The sequence below is a fragment of the Bufo bufo genome, chromosome 4, assembly GCF_905171765.1.
Source record: "Bufo bufo chromosome 4, aBufBuf1.1, whole genome shotgun sequence".
Taxonomy (NCBI): Eukaryota; Metazoa; Chordata; class Amphibia; order Anura; family Bufonidae; genus Bufo; species Bufo bufo.
This window is the reverse complement of record NC_053392.1, coordinates 441,567,612-441,594,250: the sequence shown is the minus strand read 5'-3', so window position 1 is coordinate 441,594,250 and position 26,639 is coordinate 441,567,612. Positions and strand designations below refer to the sequence as shown.

At 44.3% G+C, this 26,639-nt stretch overlaps 1 protein-coding gene across 5 annotated transcripts in view; it reads left to right on the top strand.

The window, feature by feature from the left end:
* The window catches only part of SCAF8 (SR-related CTD associated factor 8), a 238,204-nt gene that overhangs the window by 91,385 nt on the left and 120,180 nt on the right, over positions 1 to 26,639 (top strand). For 3 of the 5 annotated variants that reach the window (XM_040429390.1, XM_040429388.1, XM_040429391.1), the window contains 11 exons: positions 7,975 to 8,106; positions 13,861 to 13,970; positions 14,302 to 14,495; positions 14,590 to 14,690; positions 16,196 to 16,309; positions 16,723 to 16,879; positions 17,315 to 17,463; positions 17,701 to 17,845; positions 18,454 to 18,522; positions 20,662 to 20,862; positions 21,777 to 24,074. In XM_040429390.1, coding sequence (XP_040285324.1) covers positions 7,975 to 8,106; positions 13,861 to 13,970; positions 14,302 to 14,495; positions 14,590 to 14,690; positions 16,196 to 16,309; positions 16,723 to 16,879; positions 17,315 to 17,463; positions 17,701 to 17,845; positions 18,454 to 18,522; positions 20,662 to 20,862; positions 21,777 to 23,404 — 3,000 coding nt within the window. In that variant the 3' untranslated portion in view covers positions 23,405 to 24,074. Of the gene's footprint in view, positions 1 to 7,974; positions 8,107 to 13,860; positions 13,971 to 14,301; positions 14,496 to 14,589; positions 14,691 to 16,195; positions 16,310 to 16,722; positions 16,880 to 17,314; positions 17,464 to 17,700; positions 17,846 to 18,453; positions 18,523 to 20,661; positions 20,863 to 21,776; positions 24,075 to 26,639 lie in introns of those variants that run through there. The other 2 variants (XR_005778450.1, XM_040429389.1) reach the window with 1 other exon arrangement.

Genomic DNA, 26,639 nt, shown 5'->3' with positions numbered 1-26,639 from the left:
TGCTGTATCTGACATGGCTACACAATTATTGCATGCACCAGGCAGATGCATTTCTGCTTTTATCGGTGCACCAGACACCCACATTCCCCCCATTTAATTGTTGGAGTAATTACTCCATCGCCACATGCTGTATCAATCAATCGTATTCAGTTCTGATGTGCACCAGGCAGCCACATTACTCACTTCAATAGGCGTAGTAGAAGCCTGAAGGTTTTGTGCCAATATTGACTGGTATTTGGAACTGTTCATAAATCCATCGGGCTTAACTAAGGCCCCAGTTCCAGCTGAAGAAAAACAGCCCCAAACCATATTCTGCCACCACCATATCTTTCTCGCCCATATTCATTGGGGGACACAGAGACCATGGGTATATCTATGTACTCTAGGAGGCGTTGACACTAGATAAAGCTGTTAGCTCCTCCCCTGGCAGCTATTCCCCCTCCAGCCTGGAGAGAGAGCTTCAGTTTTTACTAGTGTCAATAGAAGGCAAGACCTCCCTGCTATGCAGGGAATCTCCTGAAGATTTTTTATTTTAGTTTATTTTTTTCCTTCTTTTTCAGATGGGAAAACAGTGGACGCCTCGCCTCCCTGTTCTCCCAGGGTCGAGTTGCGCCAGTGTCGGTCATCCGCACTGCTGCCTCCCCCACAGAAGACAAGGTGGACCAGGGCAGCCTCGCTCCCCTGCATCCCGCCAGCCAAAGGGTCACCCATCCAAGCCCCCCTTTTCCAGCGTCCTGCCACTACGGTGCCAGTAGCTGAAGGGGTGACCCTACTGGACCAGAGGAGGGGTGAAGATGGCGGCAGAAAAGAGAAGAGAGGTGAGTACACGGGACTAGGTGAGTATGTTTGACCCTCTGGGTTGGTCTTCCCCTCCCTCGTGGTGGCAATAGTCTGCGAACAGACAGGGCTTCAGCAGAGCCCAGCACCTGCAGCCATTCCAGCACCCCTGAAGTATTCCCCTCTGGCACAGGCCGTTTGTTTGATGATTGAGTGGAGGACAATAGGGGGTTAATGGTGTGCTTTATACATTCTGGCGCGAATTAGGACCTGCCGTATTTCCGTATTAACATGCAGGGAGCAGAGCGCAGCTCCCACTCCCCTACAAGGCGGCATCTACCCTTCGGGAGCGGACGCCGGTTTAACCCTCCTGGCCCTCCCTCACTCTTGGTGGTGATAATATTCAACAATCAGGGGCATACTTATGCCCTGAGGCCATCACCAGCTCCCCTCAAGCCATCAGCACCCCTCTTGTCATTCCTTTCACTCCTCTTGTTGTATTAACCCCCCGGCACATGGGGGGTTAATACGCCGTCCGGAGCGCACATGCAGGGAGGGGAGCGCAGGAGGCTTCTGCTCCCCTCCACTCTCCAGAGTCGGATTGATAAGGGCTGGCGTCCGCATTCAACTGCTGCCCTGTTAAAGCGCTCTCACTCAGGTCCCTCTGCGCTCCACCGTCCCTAATGCATAGTCCCGACCTCCCCCGCTGCAGACCAGGAACATGCATCGGCGGACAGACGGGGAAGTGAGCGAAGGAGGCTCTCCCCTGTGATCCACTGTTGTCAGGTCTCTTAGGGGGTTAATAACTTCCCTGACAGGAGTGGGGGGTGCGCTCTGGCGCAAATCCTTCCCAACACCCCCCCCCCCCCCCAAAAGCCGCTGGGCCCCGCCCCCTCCAAGACACCTTAACCCTTTCTGGCCAGCCACTGAGGGCCAGCACCAGAATATTCTGAGGATTCTATCTCAGTACAGGTGCTTCCAAGTTATATATGTAACCCCTTCCTGCCCCTCTGCCCACTTGATGTTGGGCATCCAAGTTTTATAAAAAGAAAAAAAAAGAAATTAGATGCGCATTCATACGGGCCCCCCTCAGCCTCATCACCGCAAGACCACCCTGTCTGTGGGTACCAGGCTGAGCCTGTGTCCTATAGCGGACAAAGGAGGACATCTCATAGTTCCCAATCCCCCTCCTGGGTCGTTGGTTGATATTCCTCCACTTGCGCAGATCCAGGGACAGCTGAAGTATTCCCAATCCACCCTCTGGGTCGTGTGGTTGATAGTCTCCAGCGCACTCCAGTACAGGACCTCTGGATTCCCAATCCGTCCTCCAGGGGCCGTTTGGTTGATAATTCTCCAGCGCACTCCAGTATAGGATCTCTGGATTCCCAATCCGTCCTCCGGGGCCGTTTGGTTGATAATTCTCCAGCGCACTCCAGTACATGATCTCTGGATTCCCAATCCGTCCTCCGGGGCCGTTTGGTTGATAATTCGCCACCAGCGCGATCCGGTGCAGAACCTCTAAAAATTCCCCTTCCACCCTCTGGGGTCGTCTGGTTGATAAAATCCGCCTGCGCCATCCAGCGCAGACCCTCTGGAAGTTCCCATTCCATCCTCTGGGGTTGTCTGGTTGATAATCCTCCACCTGCACGATCCAATGGTGGACCTCTGGATCTTCCCAATCACCCTCCCGGGTTGTTTGGTTGATAAGCACCGCCTGCGCACTACAATGGTGGATCTCCGGACTTCCCAATCTCCCTCCGGGGTCGTTTGGTTGGTTAAGCACGGGCTGCGCAATCCGGTGAGTGTACCTTTAGAAGTTCCAATTCCACCCCCGGGTAGTTAGTTTGGTTGATAGCTCCCACCGGCGAGCCTGCGCCTGCCATGGACAAGATTCTGAGCGTTAAGACTGCACACAATGGGCCAGAGCAGGATATTTTCCTCCTCGGTCACCTCCACACCCCCACCCTTTCTCCCTAGGATCACGCTCAGTCGCACCCTCCTCTCCCTGGAGAGGTTCGGTCCGAAGGGGGGGGGGATCAGTGGTTCGGTCTCTGCCGTGATTCCGGCGCGATCTTCCAAGATGGTGTCCGAGGTAGACAGCAGTACTTGTCGTATGCATTACCCCCTTCCTTGGGCGGAGTATTGCACTTCTACTGGATGCAGTACTCCCTTGGATATTACCTCCCTCCATTGGGGTCTAACCGCACTAGAACTGTTTCAGTGCCAGCAGTAAGCGTTCCCCTTTTGATAGGAGGCGGAACTGCATTCCCACTTGCGTCAGTACTTACTGTATGCATTAGCCTCTTCCATAGGTGGCGCTATGGCATTATCCCTGGTGCAGTGTTTACTGTATGTCTTCCCCCCTTACGTAGGTGGGGTATTGATACGGGACTCTCCATATGCCTTGCCCTTTCCGAAAGAGGCGTACTCTCTCTACTTGGATTCGGTTCCTGCTGGATGCATTACTGCATTGCCACCCTTCATGGTGGCGTACTTGCACTACCACTGTGCAGTGCTTGCCGCAAGCATTACCCCCTTTCATTGGTGGGATAATTGCAACATTGCCCCTTCCACTACCGTGGTGAATGAGTACACATCTTGGATGTTGCACTTCAACTACGCCACGGCTATAGATGTCTTAGCTTCTTCTACAAGTGGGGCGTAGCAAGTATCGTTACACGCTGGTGTCCTGTGCTCTTCTTCTAATGGTATTTCGGTGCCGCCAGTGGATACTGTGGCTGTTTCCACATTGTGTCCTTTTCCTTCGGTGCCGGTTCGGGGCAGAAATATGACTACCTCTCTCTTTAGGGGGTTGCCCAGCGTCACTCATGTGTTCCTAGTGTCCCTATGTCCATGGTCCTCCACTGTTCCAATATGTTATCCACCATTCCTGATGTGGGAAGTGGTTGTGCTGGCGCTCTGGTTTGGCTTTGCAGCGTGTTCTCCGCTGGTGCGGTTTTTATGCTGGTACTATCGTTCGCAGTCGCTGCAGTGTGGCATCCCCTCAGGTAAAGGTTTGACCCTGACGCTGGCTTGGCGGTTGTTCCTGTTCGACGCCCTTCCCAGGTGGAGTGTTTAAGGTTAGCTCTTCTTCCCTGAGGCAGTATGGTACCATGGCTTCTATCGGATTCCTCTAGTCTACCCCCTCAGTTTGTGCTGGCGGGGAACGCTGTGGCTCCTACGGTACGGGGGTCCTGGAGTAGCCATTACATACTCTGGCTCCTCCTGCACGGCTCTTTTGTCAGGTGACGGATTCTTCTAACGCCGAATTCGGTGGCGTACGCTGCATGGCCTCCTTCTTAGGCGGAGTATGGCGCAGCTACTCTCATCAGGTGGCTACTTCTGTGTAGCTCCTGTCTCAGATGGGGAATGGGCTTCGCCCTGCCCCCCCTTTTCATTCTGTTTTTTCCTTCTCTGGCTCGGGGTTCACGGTCACTCCGCAAACCTTGGTAGCTCCTACTTTACTACTTCCCCTCATCAACATTGATGCAGGGTATTGGTTCTGTGTTTTTTTTCTTCCAGTCTCGTTCCGGACTGACTGTTGGGCTGTGACATTTTTCCATATTCTCCTTATACAGGTGAATCCTACCCGTTGGTCCTGGGTGTCCTACCCGTATCTACAACTACCTCTCAAGACTTGACTACTGACTGCCACGTCAGTCCGATGGTAGTCATGCCTTTTTACTGCACTTTCCGTGGCTAGACTACGAGACTCACCACGCCAGAATAATGTCCAACTGCTCTTACAGAGTGCCCTTCCTGTCTTTGATATGCTAACAAGGGACACAACGACCAAATGGCTTCTGGACATACTTGATAGCTCAATGGGTGAATATCACTGAATAATATCAGCATATACTATATCCAATTATGAGGCATATCTGTATGGTCATTGGACTGAGTGTCTGGCTGGGAACCATATTTTCCCAGGCAGACACTATAGCTGGATGCTGTATCTGGGAAGCCTACTCAGTGCTGATGTGCACCAGGCACCCACATTAGGTAAAGTATCAACAAATGCATTGGTCCCTTCAGCAGACAAAAGATTTGTGCTATCAACAGATTCCTATTCAGTTTTTGCATGCACCAAGCAACCAAATTAAGATGGCCATACACATAAGATTAAAGTCATCCGGAATGGCTGATTTTGGCAATTCTGGCCGACTTCCGTTTGAAAAATGAGCGTCCGCGATCACTGATGACAGACTCTTGTCTGCCGAAAATGCAGTCTGCCATGCCGGAAACTTTTGGCCGAAACTGCATGTTAATGGAATGATCAGCTGAATTCGACCAATCTCTTGCCATTGTGCTCAAGCACCAGGGAGATCATTATCTCAAATGTATGGCTAGCTTTACCCCTTCAATAGGCAGAGTAAGGCCTTATTCACACTTCAGTGAATTACTGACTTTTGTTGTCCTTGTTCTCCACGGACAGCACACATACCCATTGATTTTAATATGTTTGTTCATCCATCAATGATTTTCCACTGACCAGGAATCAGTGGAAAAACCAGGGAGACATGCACTACTTTGGTCCATGATGTGGAGGAAACACGGCCATTGAAGTCTGTAGGTCTTCTGTCAGAGGTTTTCACAAACTATTGGTAGAACATAATCTGGAAATTCATTTTTAGCTGAACAGTGTCTGTGAAATATGGATGGCACACAGAGGGGGAAAAAAACTGACCAAATACAGATTCTTCACAGATAAACCAATGACCATCTTGTCATGGATGTGCGAATAAGGTCAATGGACTGCATAACTGCTGTCTATAGGAGCGGTAGTTATGCTATCTCTTGCTGTTGCGACTTGACAGGTCTACACAGTTCTAATGGATCAGGCAGCCACACTTCCTCCTTTCTCAATGGGCAGAGTACTGTCCTTTGATGATGTATCTGAATAGCCTACATAGATATGATATGCTCCAGGCAGCCGCATTTTCCCTCTTCAGTAGTTGGTGTAATTGTGCTCTCACTTTATGCCATATGACAAGCCTCCGCACATATGGCACACAGAGGGGGAAAAAAACAGACCAAATACAGATTCTTCACAGATGAACCAATGACCATCTTGTCATGGATGTGCGAATAAGGTCAATGGACTGCATAACTGCTGTCTATAGGAGCGGTAGTTATGCTATCTCTTGCTGTTGAGACTTGACAGCTCTACACAGTTCTAATAGATCAGGCAGCCACACTTCCTCCTTTCTCAATGGGCAGAGTACTGTCCCTTGATGATGTATCTGAATAGCCTACATAGATATGATATGCTCCAGGCAGCCGCATTTTCCCCCTTCAGTAGTTGGTGTAATTGTGCTCTCACTTTATGCCATATGACAAGCCTCTGCACCTCTGTGTCCACCGAGCCACTGCACTACCACGCTTAATAGACAGAGTAATTGTACTGTTTCTCGATGACGTATCTGATTAGCCTACGTAGGTATGATGTGCGCCAGACAGCTGACAATGGCAACACTGATTGGATAGAGCAGGCATGCTCAACCCGTGGCCCTCCAGCTGTTGCAAAACTACAACTCCCAGCATGCCCGAACAACCTACAGCTATCAGCCTACAGCAGGGCATTGTGGGAGTTGTAGTTTTACAACAGCTGGAGGGCCACAGGTTGAGCATGCCTGGGATAGAGTGAGTCTGTGCAGGTACTCACCACCAACTGGCACCCCTCTGTACCCTTACTGCAGACTGCTACCAATTCATTCATAACTTTTAGTAGAAATAATAAAGGAATGGCACAACATAGAGCTTTAAGAAAAGATGTTCCAGAACTGTTATCACATGGGAAATGCATTAAGCTATTAAAACAGTCATGTCAGGAGAGGTGACAGGCCGTGATGGCCAGTTCGCAGTGTTCGCCAGCGAACACATGCGATCTGCCATCTTAACTGACAAGTCCGGCGAGGCACAGGTAAGTCCTTACCTGTGCCTGTGCGCGAGACGGTCTGAAATGAAATGCGATCACCGGGAGCAGGCAGTTCCCAGAACAGCCCGATGAAGGCCCCCCCGGAGGCTGTTCTCGGAACTGCCTGCTCCCGGAGACCGCATTTCATTTCAGACCGGCTCGCGCACAGGCACAGTAAGGACTTACCTGTGCCTTGCCGGACTTGTCAGTTAAGATGGCAAATCGCATGTGTTTGCTGGCGATCTCTAGTGACAGGTCCTCTTTAATCTCGCCTTATGTGCGATGATATTTAAACAAATCTGCACTAATGAGTTTGCACAGACCAACAAATAAACTCTTAGCGGCATCGCAATCACTGAGTTGTATAGCAAGGCATAACATTTGCGCATGCGCCAATGCGCACTGTAACAGCGAATGCACCAGATTACCATGGCCTCATAAGATATGTGGCCATGTTAATCTGCCGGCACATTCGTTAATCGTCTGTAGGGGGACACTCCCTCACCAATATAAATTTTGTTTGGATAAAGAACCTTTTAATTTGTAAGAGAATCAATCATTAGGTTAAAAAATCCCTACGTTACATGAATAACACAAGAGGGACACCCAGCAGCAAAAGTGTGTAAAACAGTACATTAGAGAGACATTAGAGTCTGAATAAAACTCTGTAAACCAGTTATAAGATCATAAGAAGTACTGGTCTGTACTGGCAGTCACCAAAACGTACTGCTCAATAGAGCAAGGGCTAGGCTTAAACCCCAGACAGAGAAAAGGATGCATGGCTAGATGCCAGCACAAGTTGCTACTGCACCCGGGTCTTCATCGGAGAGGGTTTAGTATGTCACTATCCATTAAGGGTTGCCAGTGACAGGCACACTTCCAGCTGGTAACACCCAGTTGACCTTTATTTCAGACTGCTGGCAATTCATTCATAAACCTCTTTAAGTGTTTACATATTCTACAAATATATTGTGTCTACTGAATGATTCCATTTACTACATCAGGATATTTTGGTTTGCCATAGCTAATTTTTAAGGTTTTTACTATTCCTAAATATTTCTGTGCTGTGTGTGTGATTTACTATATTGGCAGGCCATACCCTTACTATCCTGAATAGCTTACTGCTGTAATAATCATATGTTTTGTAAAAAAAAAAAACAACAACAAAAAAAACAAAAAACATTTAGAGGAACTTTTCTTGTTGTTTGCGTAGTTGGAGAATGAAATGTCATGACTGGATGTTTTTGCCTAACATAATGAATATCTTAATGCTTGTCTAGATGACAGCTCAGGAAAACCAGGATATGATGTCTGAATCAGAAAATTCTGCTACCCCATCGCAGGATGACAGCCAGCAAGCCTTTATGGAGAAAGAGGCACAGCTTCATACGTCGCTATCAATACAGCAAGAGGTAAGGCTGCACAGAGCAAATGATTTAGAACTGCCACAAGTAACCTGTCCTAGAATGTGAGCAGGACTGGCAGAGCTGCTGAGGTGGCAGGAACTCACTACACACTACACTGCTCTACAATAAATGGTATTGATTTGATGCCTCCCATGATATACCATCATGACTGAGCAGCCTGACAGGAAAGCTCACCATTGAGTAGTATAGGTAAATGTCAGAGTGTAGTGAGGTCCTGTCCCCTCACCCCTCTGCACGTGGAGGCAACGAGTTCTGCTCTCATTTTAGGATAGTTTACTTGCGGCCATTTTAAATTCTGCCATGCTCATTGCAATTTGCTGTGCCTCTGTGCTATTTACTTTTTTCCAGCTTGGAGAATATCAGATATGAGTTGGGGGTGCTAAACCAGCCTTACAATGTGTTCCTGCTGAGAACTTTAGCTAGTGGATGATGCAGCTATTTTGGGCCTTGAAGCAACATTGGTTCTCTTTTAGTTTTTGCATCATCATCTTCTGAGAATCATAGATTTTTAATTTTTTCATCAATATAACCGTTTGAGGAATTGTTTTTGCAAAACAAGTTGCATTTTTTAACCACTTAAGGACCACAGGTTTATACCCCCCTAAAGACCAGGCCCTTTTTTACAAATCGGCACTCCACAACTTTAGCGGTTTATTGCTCGGTCATGCAACTTACCACCCAAATGAATTTTACCTCCTTTTCTTCTCACTAATACAGCTTTCATTTGGTGGTATTTCATTGCTGCTGACATTTTTCCTTTTTTTGTTATTAATCGAAATTTAACGATTTTTTTGCAAAAAAATGACATTTTTCACTTTCAGTTGCAAAATTTTGCAAAAAAAACTACATCCATATATAAATTTTTCTCTAAATTTATTGTTCTACATGTCTTTGATAAAAAAAAATGTTTGGGTAAAAAAAAATGGTTTGGGTAAAAGTTATAGCGTTTACAAACTATGGTACAAAAATGTGAATTTCCGCTTTTTGAAGCAGCTCTGACTTTCTGAGCACCTGTCATGTTTCCTGAGGTTCTACAATGCCCAGACAGTACAAACACCCCACAAATGACCCCATTTCGGAAAGTAGACACCCTAAGGTATTCGCTGATGGGCATAGTGAGTTCATAGAACTTTTTATTTTTTGTCACAAGTTAGCGGAAAATGATGATTTTTTTTTTTTTCTTACAAAGTCTCATATTCCACTAACTTGTGACAAAAAATAAAAACTTCCATGAACTCACTATGCCCATCAGCGAATACCTTGGGGTGTCTTCTTTCCAAAATGGGGTCACTTGTGGGGTAGTTATACTGCCCTGGCATTCTAGGGGCCCAAATGTGTGGTAAGGAGTTTGAAATCAAATTCTGTAAAAAATGACCAGTGAAATCCGAAAGGTGCTCTTTGGAATATGGGCCCCTTTGCCCACATAGGCTGCAAAAAAGTGTCACACATCTGGTATCTCCGTATTCAGGAGAAGTTGGGGAATGTGTTTTGGGGTGTCATTTTACATATACCCATGCTGGGTGAGATAATATCTTAGTCAAATGCCAACTTTGTATAAAAATATGGGAAAAGTTGTCTTTTGCCAAGATATTACTCTCACACAGCATGGGTATATGTAAAATGACACCCCAAAACACATTCCCCAACTTCTGCTGAGTACGGAGATACCAGATGTGTGACACTTTTTTGCAGCCTAGGTGGGCAAAGGGGCCCATATTCCAAAGAGCACCTTTCGGATTTCACTGGTCATTTTTTACACATTTTGATTTCAAACTTCTTACCACACATTTGGGCCCCTAGAATGCCAGGGCACTATAACTACCCCACAAGTGACCCCATTTTGGAAAGAAGACACCCCCAGGTATTTCGTGATGGGCATAGTGAGTTCATGGAAGTTTTTATTTTTTGTCACAAGTTAGTGGAATATGAGACTTTGTAAGGAAAAAAAAAAAATCATCATTTTCCGCTAACTTGTGACAAAAAATATAAAATTCTAGGAACTCGCCATGCCCCTCACGGAATACCTTGGGGTGTCTTCTTTCCAAAATGGGGTCACTTGTGGGGTAGTTATACTGCCCTGGCATTTTCCAGGGGCCCTAATGTGTGGTAAGTAGGTAAATGACCTGTGAAATCCTAAAGGTGCTCTTTGGAATGTGGGCCCCTTTTCCCACCTAGGCTGCAAAAAAGTGTCACACATGTGGTATCGCCGTATTCAGGAGAAGTTGGGCAATGTGTTTTGGGGTGTCTTTTTACATATACTCATGCTGGGTGAGAGAAATATCTCAGCAAAAGACAACTTTTCCCATTTTTTTATACAAAGTTGGCATTTGACCAAGATATTTATCTCACCCAGCATGGGTATATGTAAAATGACACCCCAAAACACATTGCCCAACTTCTCCTGAGTACGGCGATACCAGATGTGTGACACTTTTTTGCAGCCTAGATGCGCAAAGGGGCCCACATTCCTTTTATGAGGGCATTTTTAGACATTTGGATCCCAGACTTCTTCTCACGCTTTAGGGCCCCTAGAATGCCAGGGCAGTATAAATACCCCACATGTGACCCCATTTTGGAAAGAAGACACCCCAAGGTATTCAATGAGGGGCATGGCGAGTTCATAGAAATTTTTTTTTCTTTGGCACAAGTTAGCGGAAATTGATTTTATTTATTTTTTTTTCTCACAAAGTCTCCCTTTCCGCTAACTTGGGACAAAAATTTCAATCGTTCATGGACTCAATATGCCCCTCACGGAATACCTTGGGGTGTCTTCTTTCCGAAATGGGGTCACATGTGGGGTATTTATACTGCCCTGGCATTCTAGGGGCCCTAAAGCATGAGAAGAAGTCTGGAATATAAATCTCTAAAAAAATTTACGCATTTGGATTCCGTGAGGGGTATGGTGAGTTCATGTGAGATTTTATTTTTTGACACAAGTTAGTGGAATATGAGACTTTGTAAGAAAAAAATTATAATTTCCGCTAACTTGGGCCAAAAAAATGTCTGAATGGAGCCTTACAGGGGGGTGATCAATGACAGGGGGGTGATCAATGACAGGGGGGTGATCAGGGAGTCTATATGGGGTGATCACCCCCCTGTCATTGATCACCCCCCTATAAGGCTCCATTCAGATTTCCGTATGTGTTTTGCGGATCCGATCCATGTATCCGTGGATCCGTAAAAATCATACGGACATCTGAATGCAGCCTGACAGGGGAGTGATCAATGACAGGGGGGGTGATCAATGACAGGGGGGGTGATCAATGACAGGGGGGTGATCAGGGAGTCTATATGGGGTGATCACCCCCCCTGGAAGGCTCCAGGGAGACGCCTGTATGTGTTTTGCGGATCCGATCCATCTATCAGTGGATCCGTAAAAATCATGCGGACGTCTGAATGGAGCTTTACAGGGGGGTGATCAATGACACGGGGGGTGATCAGGGAGTCTATATGGGGTGATCACCACAGTCATTGATCACGCCCCTGTAAGGCTCCATTCAGACGTCCGTATGCGTTTTGCGGATCCGATCCATCTATCAGTAGATCCGTAAAAATCATGCGGACATCTGAATGGAGCTTTACAGGGGGGTGATCAATGACAGGGGGGTAATCAATGACAGGGGGGTGATCAGGGAGTCTATATGGGGTGATCACCACAGTCATTGATCACGCCCCTGTAAGGCTCCATTCAGACGTCCGTATGCGTTTTGCGGATCCGATCCATCTATCAGTGGATCCGTAAAAATCATGCGGACATCTGAATGGAGCTTTACAGGGGGGTAATCAATGACAGGGGGGTGATCAGGGAGTCTATATGGGGTGATCACCACAGTCATTGATCACGCCCCTGTAAGGCTCCATTCAGATGTCCATATGCGTTTTGCGGATCCGATCCATCTATCAGTGGATCCGTAAAAATCATGCCGACGTCTGAATGGAGCTTTACAGGGGGGTGATCAATGACAGGGGGGTAATCAATGACAGGGGGGTAATCAATGACAGGGGGGTGATCAGGGAGTCTATATGGGGTGATCACCACAGTCATTGATCACGCCCCTGTAAGGCTCCATTCAGACGTCCGTATGCGTTTTGCGGATCCGATCCATTTATCAGTGGATCCGTAAAAATCATGCGGACATCTGAATAGAGCTTTACAGGGGGGTAATCAATGACAGGGGGGTAATCAATGACAGGGGGGTGATCAGGGAGTCTATATGGGGTGATATGGGGTGATCAAGGGTGAATAAGGGGTTAATAAGTGACAGGGGGGGCGGGTGTAGTGTAGTGGTGCTTGGTGCAACATATTACTGAGCTACCTGTGTCCTCTGGTGGTCGATCCAAACAAAGGGGACCACCAGAGGACCAGGTAGCAGGTATATTAGACGCTGTTATCAAAACAGCGTCTGATATACCTTTCAGACACCTTTCAAACACATCTCCAGCCTGCCAGCGAACGATCGCCGCTGGCAGGCTGGAGATCCACTCTCTTACCTTCCGTTCCTGTGTGCGTGCGTTCACAGGAAATCTCGGCTCACGCGAGATGACGCCAATCGGCGTTAGTGTAGCCTGGGGGAGCCGCCGCGATGACGCCTTTCGGCGTTACAGTTGCGGCAAGTGGTTAATGGCACTATTTTGCTGTACTCATTTTATTTAAAAAAAAAAATGGTTTTGTGTCGCTATACATATCTTTAGTGTGAATGTACAGCATCAGTTACTGATTCCTTCCCGACTCCAATCAGAATAGCTCCCTGGATCAACGCCCCTTCTACAGAAATCTAATAACTATAACCTGTAATATTATTACACTCCAGAAACACATCCAGGCCCTTCTCGAACTCTTTTAGCGAGTTCACCATCACCACCTCCTCAGGCAGAGAGTTCCATATTGACATTGCTCAGTGATGGTTCGGGGAGACATGTCCAGCGCAGCTTTCTACTAGGAAATTTTAGAGCACTACATGCTTCCCTCTGCTGACAAGCTTTATGGAGATGCTGATATCATCTTCCAGAAGGACATGGCACCAGCCCACACTGCCAAAAGTACCAATACCTAGTTTAATAACCACGGTATCACTGTGCTTGATTGGCCACAAATAGCCGGACCTAAATCCCATAGAGAATCTATGGGGTATTGTCAAGAGACAGATGAGAGACACCAGACCCAACAGTGTAGATGAGCTGAAAGTCGCTATCAAAGCAACCTGGGCTTCCATAACACCTCAGCAGTGCCACAGGCTGATCGCCTTCGTGCCATAATTAATACAGAATAATCTCGATCAAGTATTGAGTACATATACTGTACATACTTTTCAGTAGGCCCACATTTTTCAATTGGTCTTATAATTTTCAAATTTTCGGAGATTCTGACTTTAGCTCTCTGGATCCGGCATAGACGGATGTTACTGCTGTGCCCACTGCGCCCTTTGACTATAATGGGATCCAGAGGAGTTTCGGCTGCTCCCTGGCAAATATGCTAGGATTCAGTCTGACAAAAACCGCTTCTGAAACAGTAGCATAGTGAAAGAAGCCTTATTGGCCAGTGGAAAAACTTCAGCATTTTAGGATTTTCTTTTAAATATAGTGATATGGAAAATTAATAATAGCCACCAAAACTTCTTTGGAAATATGTTTAAAATAAAAACTTAAATTAAAGAATAGGTCAATTTTTTGATGACACGTTGTTCCCTTTTATTTCCTTACTGTGTAAGAACATTGAATACATTTCTGTTCTGTTGTAAGGATATGGATATTGAAGAAATGCAAGATGTGACAGAAGAGATGTTTGAAAAGGAAGAGAAGAAAATGATAAAAGATGAAAAACCAAGGGTTCGTTCCAAATCACGATCTAGGTAAAATAAAATGAATATTGACTCATTTATTTTGTAGTGCTGCATTTCATAGACGAGGCTTAAAGGAGTTGCTGGGTGGTGAAGATAGCAGTTACGTAACGTGTCAACTAAGTGTTTTATCCAAAATGTCCATTGTTCTAGCAAGTGCCATACATGCAATAGCTTGATGATAAATCGAGTTTGATGCAAATGTTTCCTAGTGTGCCTGTAAACTGCTTCAGCATCCTCTCAGTTATTCTAAAACAAAGCTTCCACATTTTATACCAACTTACCCATTAGTGAATTCGTTTCTGTTCTTTTCCCACTTACATAAATTTTAATATTTTCATAGATCACCCAGAAAAAGGCGTTCTAGATCCCGTTCAGGATCCAGGAAGCGCAAGCATCGAAAACGTTCTCGTTCAAGGTCAAGGGAAAGAAAACGTAAGACTTCCAGGTCATACTCAAGTGAGAGAAGAGCACGAGAGCGAGAAAAAGAACGAATGAAAAAAGGACTGCCTCCGATTCGATCCAAAACTCTAAGTGGTATGTCCGAAGTGCATGTTTTGAGAACCTTGGTTGTTTTTATACTTGAAAATGTTAAGTGTCATGTTTTTTTTGTTTTGTTTTATATTCCTAGTGTGCAGCACAACCTTATGGGTGGGACAGGTTGATAAAAAGGCGACTCAACAAGACCTGACCAATGTTTTTGAAGAGTTTGGACAAATTGAATCTATCAATGTAAGTGGGCAAATTTTATTTGGATGCAGTAGCTTTGAGGCGTTAAGAATGTCTATGGTACTATACGTTTAAAGTGCATTGTCTAAGCACATGGTCACTCTAGGAGTGGGGCGCACAACCCACTGCTGGGGAAACACATTGCGATGCCATTCTGGACACAGAGATCCTTGACTGTATGGAGCTGTTTACATGTAGTAGCCATCTCAGATAGAAGAGGTGTGGCACATGGGTGGGCAAGTACTAATGGTGCACTGTGTAGCCATCTGTGAGACTTCATAAATCATGAGAATGGAGGTCCCTTGACCCTTGATTGGCACTCCAGAAAGAGGTATATGAAAAACATGGTTGTCAATGCTATGAATTTCTGTAGCTGGCTTTCACTTGGCATCTGACAAACCCAGGTTCAGCTATCATACTGCTAAATAGTAAATCATAATTCATCACTCCAGGGATCTTGTTTTCACTACTTTACAACACCCCAGCCAGTGTTTGGCATTACACCTGGTGATCATAGGCTTGTGTTCAGACTGATGAAACCAGTTTCATAATGCAATGCAATAGTAATGCAATGGAGAATAGACAATTTTTACTCCTCATGCCCTTCAGCCTTCGTGGCACTGCTCTTTCAGTTTGTGTGATCTGTCTTCGTGGCTGAGCTGTTGTTATTCCTAGATGCTTTCTAGTGGTTTTGACTGAAACATCTCAGCCAAATTTTAAGGATAAAAGTTCCAATACTTTTGACACTATAAGGGCATCGGTCAGCAGATTTGTACCTATCAAACTGGCTGACCCGTTACATGTGTGCTTGGCGGATGAAGACATCTGTGTTGGTCCCATGTTCATATGTGCCCGCATTACTGAGGAAAATGTTATTTTAATACATGCAAATGAGCCTCTAGGAGCAATGGGACTCTGTTTGCAACTGCCGCACCCTCTGCTCTTTGTACTGAAGCACATGGCTTTGTCCCTGGTCGGATTCGAAGCCTGGACCCCAGTGCTAACCACTGAGCCACCGTGCTGCCCCTACAGATAAATACATACAGTTACAGCAATAAATAAACCATGGGATATACATTTTTTACAGTGGTATCTCTGTATCCACAAGATATGCCATAAATGATATTTGCGGGTCCCACCTTTGGACTTGCAGCTGCTGAGAATGAAGAGATGACCATGCATGCTGTTCTCTCCTTTTACTTCTGAGGGAGCTTACTTTACTTGTATGGTATGCGTACTCGGCTATTGTCCCATACAAGTGACTGTAGAGGTACAAGTCCACATCTACTGGACATTCATGGCATCTGTATATCACATTGACTGCTAAAAGAATTGGATGGGAGGGAAATCAGCTAAATCTGTAGTGAATGTTCATGAGCTGAAATTCAGGGCAATCTCCCTATGGGTTAAAAAACATAGAAGGAGAACATTTAGGTGTCTGATAAAATATCTGGATTTAACCGAAATATATCAGTTTATTACTTTTAACCATTCATTTACCTGAACAGATGATTCCTCCCCGTGGTTGTGCATATGTCTGCATGGTTCACAGGCAAGACGCATACCGGGCTCTTCAGAAGCTGAGTTCGGGCTCTTGTAAGATCGGATCTAAAATTATTAAGGTATGCTTTCTGATTATTTAGCTTTAGCATTATTACCTCACCGGAGCAGATGCCCGATTCCATCAGAAGTCAGTGCATCGTTATAGTGTATATAAAGCATTATATTTCCCCTGTTTATCTTGTATGACACATTGTAAAAGATACTTTTATTTATCCCGTTTATTTTCACCTTTAGTTATCGTGTACAATTAGTCTTTTCCGAAACTGAATGTTTTTAACTGTCAAAAGGAAGTTTTAGAAGTTTGATCACTTGGGTGCTGACCTCTAGGATCCCCATCGATTCTAAGAATAGCCAGCCATGCACAATTACTGGCGACTGAATGCCTAGGAGTTGTTAACAGTAAACCTGTATAATAATGTATATCAGGGTTTTGGTTGTATTCTGCCTGTTGTTAATTGTGTCATTATCCTAGATCGCTTGGGCGTTGAATAAAGGTGTGAAGACTGAGTACAAGCAGTTCTGGGATGTGGATCTTGGCGTCACATACATACCATGGGAGAAAGTAAAGCTGGATGATTTAGATGACTTTGCAGAAGGAGGAATGATTGATCAGGAGACTGTTAATAGTGGTAAATAACGTTTTTAAACATTTGTTTGTAGAAAATGTATACACTTTTACCATTGTAAATATAAGATTACTTGGTAAATGACCAATTTTAGTAGCACAGTCAAGGCTGCACAAGTGCAGCACAAGCCTCCTTTCCTTGCTCTTTCACTGTGATTTATCAAACTGGTATAAAGTAGAACTGGTTTAGTTGCCCATAGCAACCAATCAGATTCCACCTTTCATTTTTCACAGCTCCTTTGGAAAATGAAAGGTGGAATCTGGTTGCTATGGGCAACTAGGCCATACTTACACCAATTTGATGTCTCCCCCATAGTGTCTTGCAGAGGGACTGCCCTGGGCTGGCAGAGTTCCAGCTGGCCCAGCTTTGTAGACTGCATACTGTATGTGCATGTGTTAAGCTAGATGTATGTTAACCAGATACCTTTATACCTTGTAGAATGGCAAGCACAGAGGATCCCAGAGCCTGTTGTAGTGAAGGAGCCTGTCCCCGTCCCTACTACTACAGTGCAGAGTCCAATTGTTCAAAAAACCTCCATAATAACAACACAGCCAGAGGCATATAACCCACCCGTCGCAATGCTTCAGGTAAGTGAAACCTGTATTAAACTGTTCATGAGCTGCTTCTTCATTGTGGCTGCCAAGTAGTACAAGAGCAAATGTACGTATACAAGAGGTTTATTTCAATATTTTTCATACAGCATTTACTTGCCTATACGTCATAAATAACACAAACATTATTTCTCCCTCCTGTCGCAAATGAATGATTTTATGCAGTTTATTTGAATGGTAAATTTTTTTTCTTTTTAAATATATTGTTCGCAGATTCCTGTGACACCAACTGTCCCTGCTGTAAGCTTGGTACCGCCTGCCTTCCCCATCTCCATGGCTGTCCCACCACCAGGCTTCACCGCTCTTCACCCTCCTCCTTTTATGCGTGCAAGTTTTAACCCTAGTCAGCCACCTCCAGGTACGCATCATTTTTAACAGTTTCCATGTCTTGTAGACTATAGGTTTGGGGTTTATTTCTGGTTACAAATTTTCAATTTAATTTCAAATTTTATTACAATATTCGTCTTGTGCTCATCTTCCTTTTAACGGGTTGTCCAGGATTTTGATATTCTTGGCCTGTCATCAGATTGGCAGGGTCCAACACCCCTGCTGATCAGCTGTTACCTTGTAGCTCCAGTGCCAGAACTTTGTATTGTGAATGGAGCTGGTAACTGCAGTGCTGCTCACACTAAAGTGAATGAGCACAGTGCTGCAGTTACCAGTGCTGCCCACTGCACAATGGATGGAGATGTGGAGCTCCAGAGCTACAAGGTAACAGGTGATTGCCAGGGGTGCAGGGTGTCAGACCCCCGACAGTCTGATATTTAGGCCTATTCTGAGGATAAACTGTCAGTGTCAAAAACCTGGAAACCCCTTTAATGGTTCTTGTAGTAAAAAAGAGTGGAAAAGTATTATATAATTTCAAAAGTATAACACATAAACCGGTTAAAATACAAGTAGTTTATGATGTCTGTAATCTGATTTGTTAAAAGTATATTTTACTACGTGTTCAAATTCTCATTATAGGCTATATGCCTCCACCTGTTCCACCACCCACTATTCCCCCACCTTCTATGGGCTCAGCTATTCCTACAGGTGAGTATGGCTGCACTGTAGATCGAGATGTATATGGGCATGATGCCAAAGTAAAAAAACATTTCTACAAAATAAAAAGCATAAGTTACTTTAAAAAGTCTGGAGATTTATATTCAAGTAATAGTAGAAGGATGATGTTGAGCTGAGCCAGGGAAATTATCCATCAGCGGTATGGGTACAGTTGGGCTACTATGGAATGGCCATGTCTTTTGAATGTTAAACTTGAAGGTGGTGTCTTTTTTCGATTTCAGGAATTATGTAGTCATCCCCTTTAAAGGGTTTCTACCACCAGAAATACTGTTATGTAGCTGACTGACATTAGCGATGCGCTAATGTCAGCACTACATAACAGTATGTTTCTAACATTAGTCCCTGCAGCCGTTTTTGTAAAAAAAAGCACTTTTATTATATGCTAATAAGCCTCTAGGTGCTATGTGGGCGTAAAATCAGCACCTAGAGGCTCCGTCCACTCACGCTTTATCCCGCCCAGGTCCAGTGTTCTGCCCGCCCAGCTCCTCTTTATTGATGCCACTGTTCCCTGCATCGTTGGCGAAATCACACGCCTGCGCCGTTCACTTCTGTTTTCGGCGCAGTGAGTGAAGGCCGCTCTCCTGATGCCGGCTTCCTCACTGTGACGTAGTCGGCGCAGGCGCAGTGAGGAATCCGGCACCAGGATCGCATCATTCACTCACTGCGCCGAAGACAGAAGTGAATGGCCCAGGCGCGGGATTTCGTCAACTATGCAGGGAACAGTGGCATCGATCAAGAGGAGCTGGGCGGGCAGAACACCGGACCTGGGCGGGATAAAGCGTGAGTGGACGGAGCCTCTAGGTGCTGATTTTACGCCCACATAGCACCTAGAGGCTCATTAGAATATAATATAAGTGCTTTTTTTTTTACAAAAACGGCTGCAGGGACAAATGTTAGAAACATGCTGTTATGTGGTGCTGACATTAGCGCATCGCTAATGTCAGTCAGCTACAGAACAGTATTTCTGGTGGTAGAAACCCTTTAAGTCAGCATTAGTAGCATCATTGGCATCAGTTATAGACCTAAGGTTTTTTATTTCTTACCCTGGCAGATTTATAGTCATACTCTTTCTATTATCTTAAAGTTTATTTAAAATGTTACACTGGCCAAAATCTAATTTAGCTTTTAATCAGATTTATGAAGCTTACTTGAATAGGGCCATTCCATGGATCCCCTGATCTTCTGTCCTAGGCTGCAGCTGAATTCTGAGCCAGGTTACAAGTTTGTGCTTTGTGTTCCACTTAGTTTACTTCTAGAAATGTTGAGTTTATATGGATCCCTGGTTGGTAATTTTAAAGGGGTTGTGACATTACACACATGTATCCCCTGTCCACAGGATAGGGGATGTGTCTGATTTGCAGGTGTGTGAGTGCTGGGCCCCCCAATGATCACAGGGGCCCTGTGTTCTCTTGTTTGAATCGAGTGACAGTCACACATGTGTGTTGCCTCTCCATTCAGTTTTGTGGAACTGCTAGAGATAGCCAAGTAGAAGCGCTCAGCTATCTCCTGCAGTCCTCAAAAGTGTTGAAAACTGCCTAAAACCTTTGGTGGATATAGCTGTCACTGACCACTAGGTCCCCTCCTTTTAGACTCTCTTGCTTATTGTTGATTACGCTCGGTTACCTATGAAACACATTGCTGGTACCCTTCACTAAATAAACCTAATAAAGTGCTGGAAAAGTAACTGTGGATAACGCTGTACTCCCTTTTGAATGTAGCAAAGTTTACAACCTTAAGCAACACAGTCTGCCAGGAGGGAGATCTAATGGTCAGTGTCATCCATATTCACCAAAGGACTGGAGCAGTCACCATTTTTTCTTCACAGTAAATTAAGAGAAATTTGAAGTGATTTAAGGACGTGGAACTACCAAAACATGCAAGTTATCTAAAAATGTGATATGAGATTTAGACTTAAATTGTGACAATTTCCCATTATGGACTACCAACTGATATGTCAGCTGTAAAGATAGATAAAAGTTGTATTTTTAGATTAGTAATAAAAGGTTAAGAAAAAAAAAATCATCCAGCTGTAGTATTTTTTCTTCATGCTGAGGCCTAGATACTGTGCTGAAGTATATAACAAAATAAATATTTTTTGATTTTGTGTAGCCTTGGTTCCTCGACTGCCCATGTCTACAGACAGCATTAAAGAAGTGTCGTATGGTGGGATGATGCTGCCTATGCCATCAGTTGTAACCACTTCAGTATCTACACCATCTGTCTTTAATACTTCCTTAAGTACGCAAGCAGACCAGGAAGGAAAAAGAGTACCTCCAACAGAGAGTGCCAATGAAAGAACTGCTGCAACTTGTAAGTCTGCACGAATGTTTTGTCTTTTATTGTATTGTACTGCTTGGCTAGCTTATTTGCGTATTTTATTCTCTTCATGTTTACATTAAGATGCATGTTCACCCTTGAACACCATTTTTGGACATTTATAATCCTCTGTCCACTAGACAATTGGCATCACAAAGTTTGGCACATGCCCTTCTTGCGCAATAATTAGTGACTTTTTTGTTGCCCTGATCGACACTTTTCCAAAATGTTAATGGAGAGAGGGGAAAGGAACAGTCAGTCCGGGGCTTGGCATAGGTAGCCCATCACATTTTTTATACTGTACACCAGGAAACAGCATAGTTTATGCCTAAAATTTGCACCAGCTTCCCTGCTGGTGTAGATTTAATTTCTGGTGCACTGACCTGCACAGATGCTCCAAGATTATGAATAGGCATGCACCTCATAATAATTGTGGTCCATCTGACTCCAGTGGGCGATAGATTTGGACCAGTGTGTAAAATGCTGGTCTTAATAAATGTCCTCCATTATCGTTCTGATTAATATGACCAAAATTCTGTGTTGAAAGGATTTACATTTTATTTATGTAGTGGTCATTGCTCCATTTATCTAATAATAACAGAGTTCTGTATCCTGCGCCTAAACAGTAAGGTTGTGCTACTTTGTGATGGTTGCAAAAAATCCTATAATACTAGCACAAGTCATGCAGCAGTTTTACCATAATGCTGTGGATCCTTAGCTGAAATGCATAACATTTTATTACTGAATTCAGTGTATAAACAGTATGCATTAATCTCTTAGGCTGCTCTTTGTGACAGCTTCCAGCAGAATTTTTTTTTTAAATTGTAATATTGAACCTAAAAACTGCATGATATTAAAAGGTGGCCATTTATTCTTTAATATGCTAAACTATATTTTTTCTATTTCAGCAACACAAAGTACAGTTGTTAGCAGTACTGGGATCTTAGGAGTGCAGCCACAACATATTACAACATCTGTTCCTCCTTTAACTATGGGTGGAAGAATAGCAGCCATGCCTTTTTTGGATATTCGTCCTGGGTTACTTCACCAACCAGCAACAGCAAGATTTGCTTTACTAACTCCAGCGATGCCCCCACCGCCACCACCAAGGAGCATGCTTCCTCCAGGACTTATTGATCCTACTGTACATTCTCTTCCATTCACACAAGCAGAGATTTTTCCCCGTCACACTATTCCCCCTAGACTAAATAATGATAATGCTCTGCCTCAAGAAGAAGGCATCGCCCTGCAAAGCAGCAACATTCGCCAAGAAAGAGATCAGGACTACCGCTTCCCTCCCATAGAAAGTCGTGAGACTGTGGGTCACTCTTCAGGAGGTGAACAGAAAAAAGAGGGCATGCCGTTAGTTGCTAGCCAGGAAAATGAAGGTGTAAGCTCTGCAGAGGACATTGATATTAATATTAGACATATAGAGGATGACCATGAACCACAGGACATGGCGGTTGTTGATCCAAGTGAGGGTCAGGAGAAAATTGTTACAGGACCTATTTTAGGACAGTTGTCTCCAGAAGGTGCACATAAAGACGAAAGGGAAGATGAAATGCATTCTCTTGAAAGTCTAAGAGGTCCTGACCATCATTCTTTTGAAAACAAGCTAAAAAATGTTCCTGATGATCATGAAGTACCAATAAGACCACAGTTAGATCCCAGACAACATTTTGGCAGCCCCCCAGCAGATTTATTACTACCCTTTGGGAGACATCCTCTTGAGATTAGAGAAACATTTGGCAGACCACCACTAGAGGGTAGAGATCATTATGGGAGACCACCCCCAGAGGGTAGGGATCACCTTGGCAGACCTCCTGTGGATGGTAGAGATCACTATGGACGCCCAATTTTAGAGGGTAGAAACTCCTTTGGACGTTTACCAGTGGATGGTAGAGAGATCTTTGGAAGGCCACCATTAGATATGCGGGATCATTTTGGAAGGCCTCCTTCAGATATTGGTAGAAGGGAGCATTTTCCCCCAGATAAACCATGGGGCCATAGAGGCGATTTTGATGAAAGACCACACCTGTCTTTCACTGGTTTTGGTGGCCAAAAGGGCTTTCCTGATGACAGACCTTCTCGTCATGGAAATTATCGGCATGAGCAGAGGAATGCGCCAGGTTGGAACAGAGGATTTGAATCTGATGGTCACAGGGATTATGATGACCGCCGTCGTTCTTGGGAAAGACATAGGGATAGGGATGATCGAGATTTTGGTTTCCGCAGAGAAGTTAATGGCAACCGATTTGGAAGAGAGAGACAAACAAGCAACTGGATGCCACCTCAGCAGCAATATTTTGAATATTTCCCAGAGGCTACTACCACCAAGGAAAAAGCTGATGAGGTGTCTCAGGTTAATGGTGAAAAGCCAGAGACTGAGAGTCAACAACAAACTCTTAAAAATGCTAATGAACCTGAACTGTGTGAAAAGGAAACCCCTGACAAAAAGAATGAAGAGAAAGGTGCCGTGGAGGCTGAAGTAAAGAGTCAACCAGTTGTTGAAAGCACAGAAACTGAGGGGACATAATCATCACTCAGTAGGTAAAGATACCTTTTGTAAAGTTGTCATCTCTAAGTGATAGATAAGTGGCTGACTGGACCTTATTAGTTTGCCTATTGTCAGCCTGGCTTAAGTTAATCTAATGTAACTGTTCACGTTTCACTTAAATAACTGTACGACTGACTTGTCTAGACTGCTCTTAATCTGAACATGATAGGTAGAGATTTCTTTTATTTTTAAATTGGGAATCACAAACGTTGCCCCTCGCGCTTTTATCATCCATTGAAGTATTTGTGAAATGTCCAGCAAAAAAGACTTCCTATGGAAGAATTTAAAATTTTGGCGGCTTTGGTGGGTTGGATGTTGGGACTGGCTGCATTTCAGGCTGCTGCTGATTTTAAAAGTTTTAGATACAGATGTGATTCTTTTATGTTCCTGCAAATTGGTTTCAAATTAGACTTTGGCAGATTGCAGTACTAAGATGCAAGTGAAGGAAAAAAGTGAAGGAAGACATGATAAGGTTTGTAAAGTCATCTCTACAATCCATGTAATAACCCAAAGTTAAGTGTCTGTGATTTGTTTCCTGTACTGCAGTGAGTGAAAAACAAAAAAAAACAACAAAAAAACTGAAAAGTCTGTCTAATGTTGGGTGCATTTTGTTTTTAGATCCTAATAAAACATTTGTTTGATAACAGTGTTCCAGGTATTGTATTCTTTTAACTTGCTTTATGTTAAATTGGTGACTTGCTACAAATTTCAATGTTGGCTTAATCATTTCCACGCTGCTAGTGTGGCCTGGAAATGGTTTCATTGCTTTCAATTCCATCAATCTGATGTATGTCTTTATTGGCACCTGAAATATACCAAAACTTGATTTCTTGAGTGATAAGCGGCGGCGGTTTTTACCTTGGCATTTTATTTGTAGCGCTCAGTAGTGGATAAACCATGATAAATGCTGTTTTTCATTTTTGAAATATTATTCTTGTGCCTTGGCCACAGGTCTTGAGAAAAGAGCATAGTAAGTAGATGTTTCAAGACTGGGGCATACAGCTTGCACAACTGTCACAGTGTTAAAGCATTTTGTTCCTCACTCCTATTTATCAAGACTGTCTTTTAGAAAGACTGGTCTTGGCCCCCATAGCAACTAATCACAGCTCGGCTTTCATTTCTCAAACTGCTTTGAAAAAATGAAAGCTTTTCTATGGTTGGTAGGATTTGCCACAAGGCAGACTTCTTTGTTTGAAGAGGCTCGTCTGTATTTTTTTTTCTATAGACAGCAGTTTGTTTTCAACCTTTACCCGTTTTTTAACCATATTCACTCAATGCATCTAAAATATTTTTCATTAAAAATATTATACCATCTTTGGTCTGCTGTGCCGATCGTTGTATTCCATGATAACATAATCCTTTGTGTGGCCACTGCTACTTGCTAACCTACAGAATGTATGTGAGGAGAGATGGGCAGATAGAAGGGAGTATGACTGTAGGATCAGACTATACAAGGTTTATATGTAGTTTACTTTGGAGATGCACAGATCTGCATAGGAGCACTATAGATAAGGCTACTTTCACACTTGCGATAGCAGGGTCCAGGAGGCTATTCCGGCAGAGGAACAGCTTGCCGGTTCCGTACTAACGCTAGCCCATGTGTGCCACCGGAAGTCTGTTCCGGCCCCATTCACTATAATGGGGACGGACCGGAAGTGCGGCTGCAGCACGGCAAACATGCCGAGAGGCAGCCAGACAGAAAAAACTGCAGCATGATTTCCATCGTTTCTGGGCGGCAGAGTGTTGTTTAGACAGCACAGCCCCAATGAGGGAGCGTTTCACTCATTTTTCATGTGATTGGCACCACCTTTACACATGCAGATTATTGGAAATGAGCATTCATACGAACATTCGTCCCCCATAATCTGCCTGACAATCAGGCAGTGTAAAAGGGCCTTTAATTGTTAGAAGAATTAGTATTTGTAATCTTTGTTGAGGATCGCACACTGGAATTAGACAACCATTTTAGGCTACCTTCACACTTGCGCTTACATTTTCCGGTATTGAGATCCGGCAGAGGATACTGTGATTGCATATTTAAAAACATTTAACGTAGGATAATATATGTGGTGAACGTTCTATAATGGTTAATGTACTTTAGTATGAGGATTATCTTATACAATGTTTTGCTTTGTTTCAAACTGAAACTTTTCTAATACAGTTAATGCTTAAATGATCACTAACTTTTCACACAACTTTGCATAAATCATTAATACAGAAGTAGACTACAAGAAACTTTGTAATAAGTCTTATCAGTGAGAAATGCCAAGTATGCCCCCCCCTTCCCCACGGGAATGGCATATTAAAGGGGTTTTCCGGGTTCAGAGCTGAATAATTTCACCCAGGCAGCCCCCCTGATGTTAGCATCGGAGCATTTAATGCTCCGGTAGTCTCCCTTGATCTGCACTGGATCACGCAGGGCAAGGGCTCTTTTATTTACAATAACACACTGCCGGGCGGAGGCTTCTGCCCAGTAGTGTGTTCGGTGACATCACCTTCTCTGATGGGCAGGCTTTAGCGCTGCCCTACCCGTTTTACAGGCTAGGGCAGCGCTAAAGCCCGCCCATCTGTGCCGGTGACCTCACCGGGCTCACTGCTGGGCGGAAGCCTCCGCCTGGCAGCCCTATGGAGAACCCGGTTCGTCACCGGAACTCCAGAAAATGCCTTTGCCCTGAGCGTTTTAGCGCAGGGGAAGGAGTGAGCATGAGTAAAGTGAGATATGACTCCAGGAGAGACAACAAAGAGACTTCTGCAGCTAAATAGGAAGTTTACATCTCAGCCCAAGTGCTTTATTCACAACCATAAGGTCAGTACTTCCCTGTAATGTCCTCCATGATCCCGGGGCTGCTTCTGAGTGCATATGAGAAGGTTAGGAAACAGATTATCCTCTACTTTGTGTGCAGTGGATGGGGGCTAGTCTCCGGCCACCATGTCTGAGAGAACTTCAATGAGACTTTCAGCATGCACAGGGGAACTGCTATAAAATGGCAGCTACAAGTCATACACTGTCCAGAAATAGTGTTATTTCTCATCTACACTCTGTACTACTATTTAATGCAAAGTTTGATGAAAGGTTAGCGATGCTTTAACCCCTTTTGTAAAGTATAGCTGTTAGAATTATTTTATGATTCCTATACCTTACAGCACAAGAATATACTTTTTAGCATTTGAGTTCCCTTTATGATGAGGGTTTCTTGTCAGATAATTACTTGTT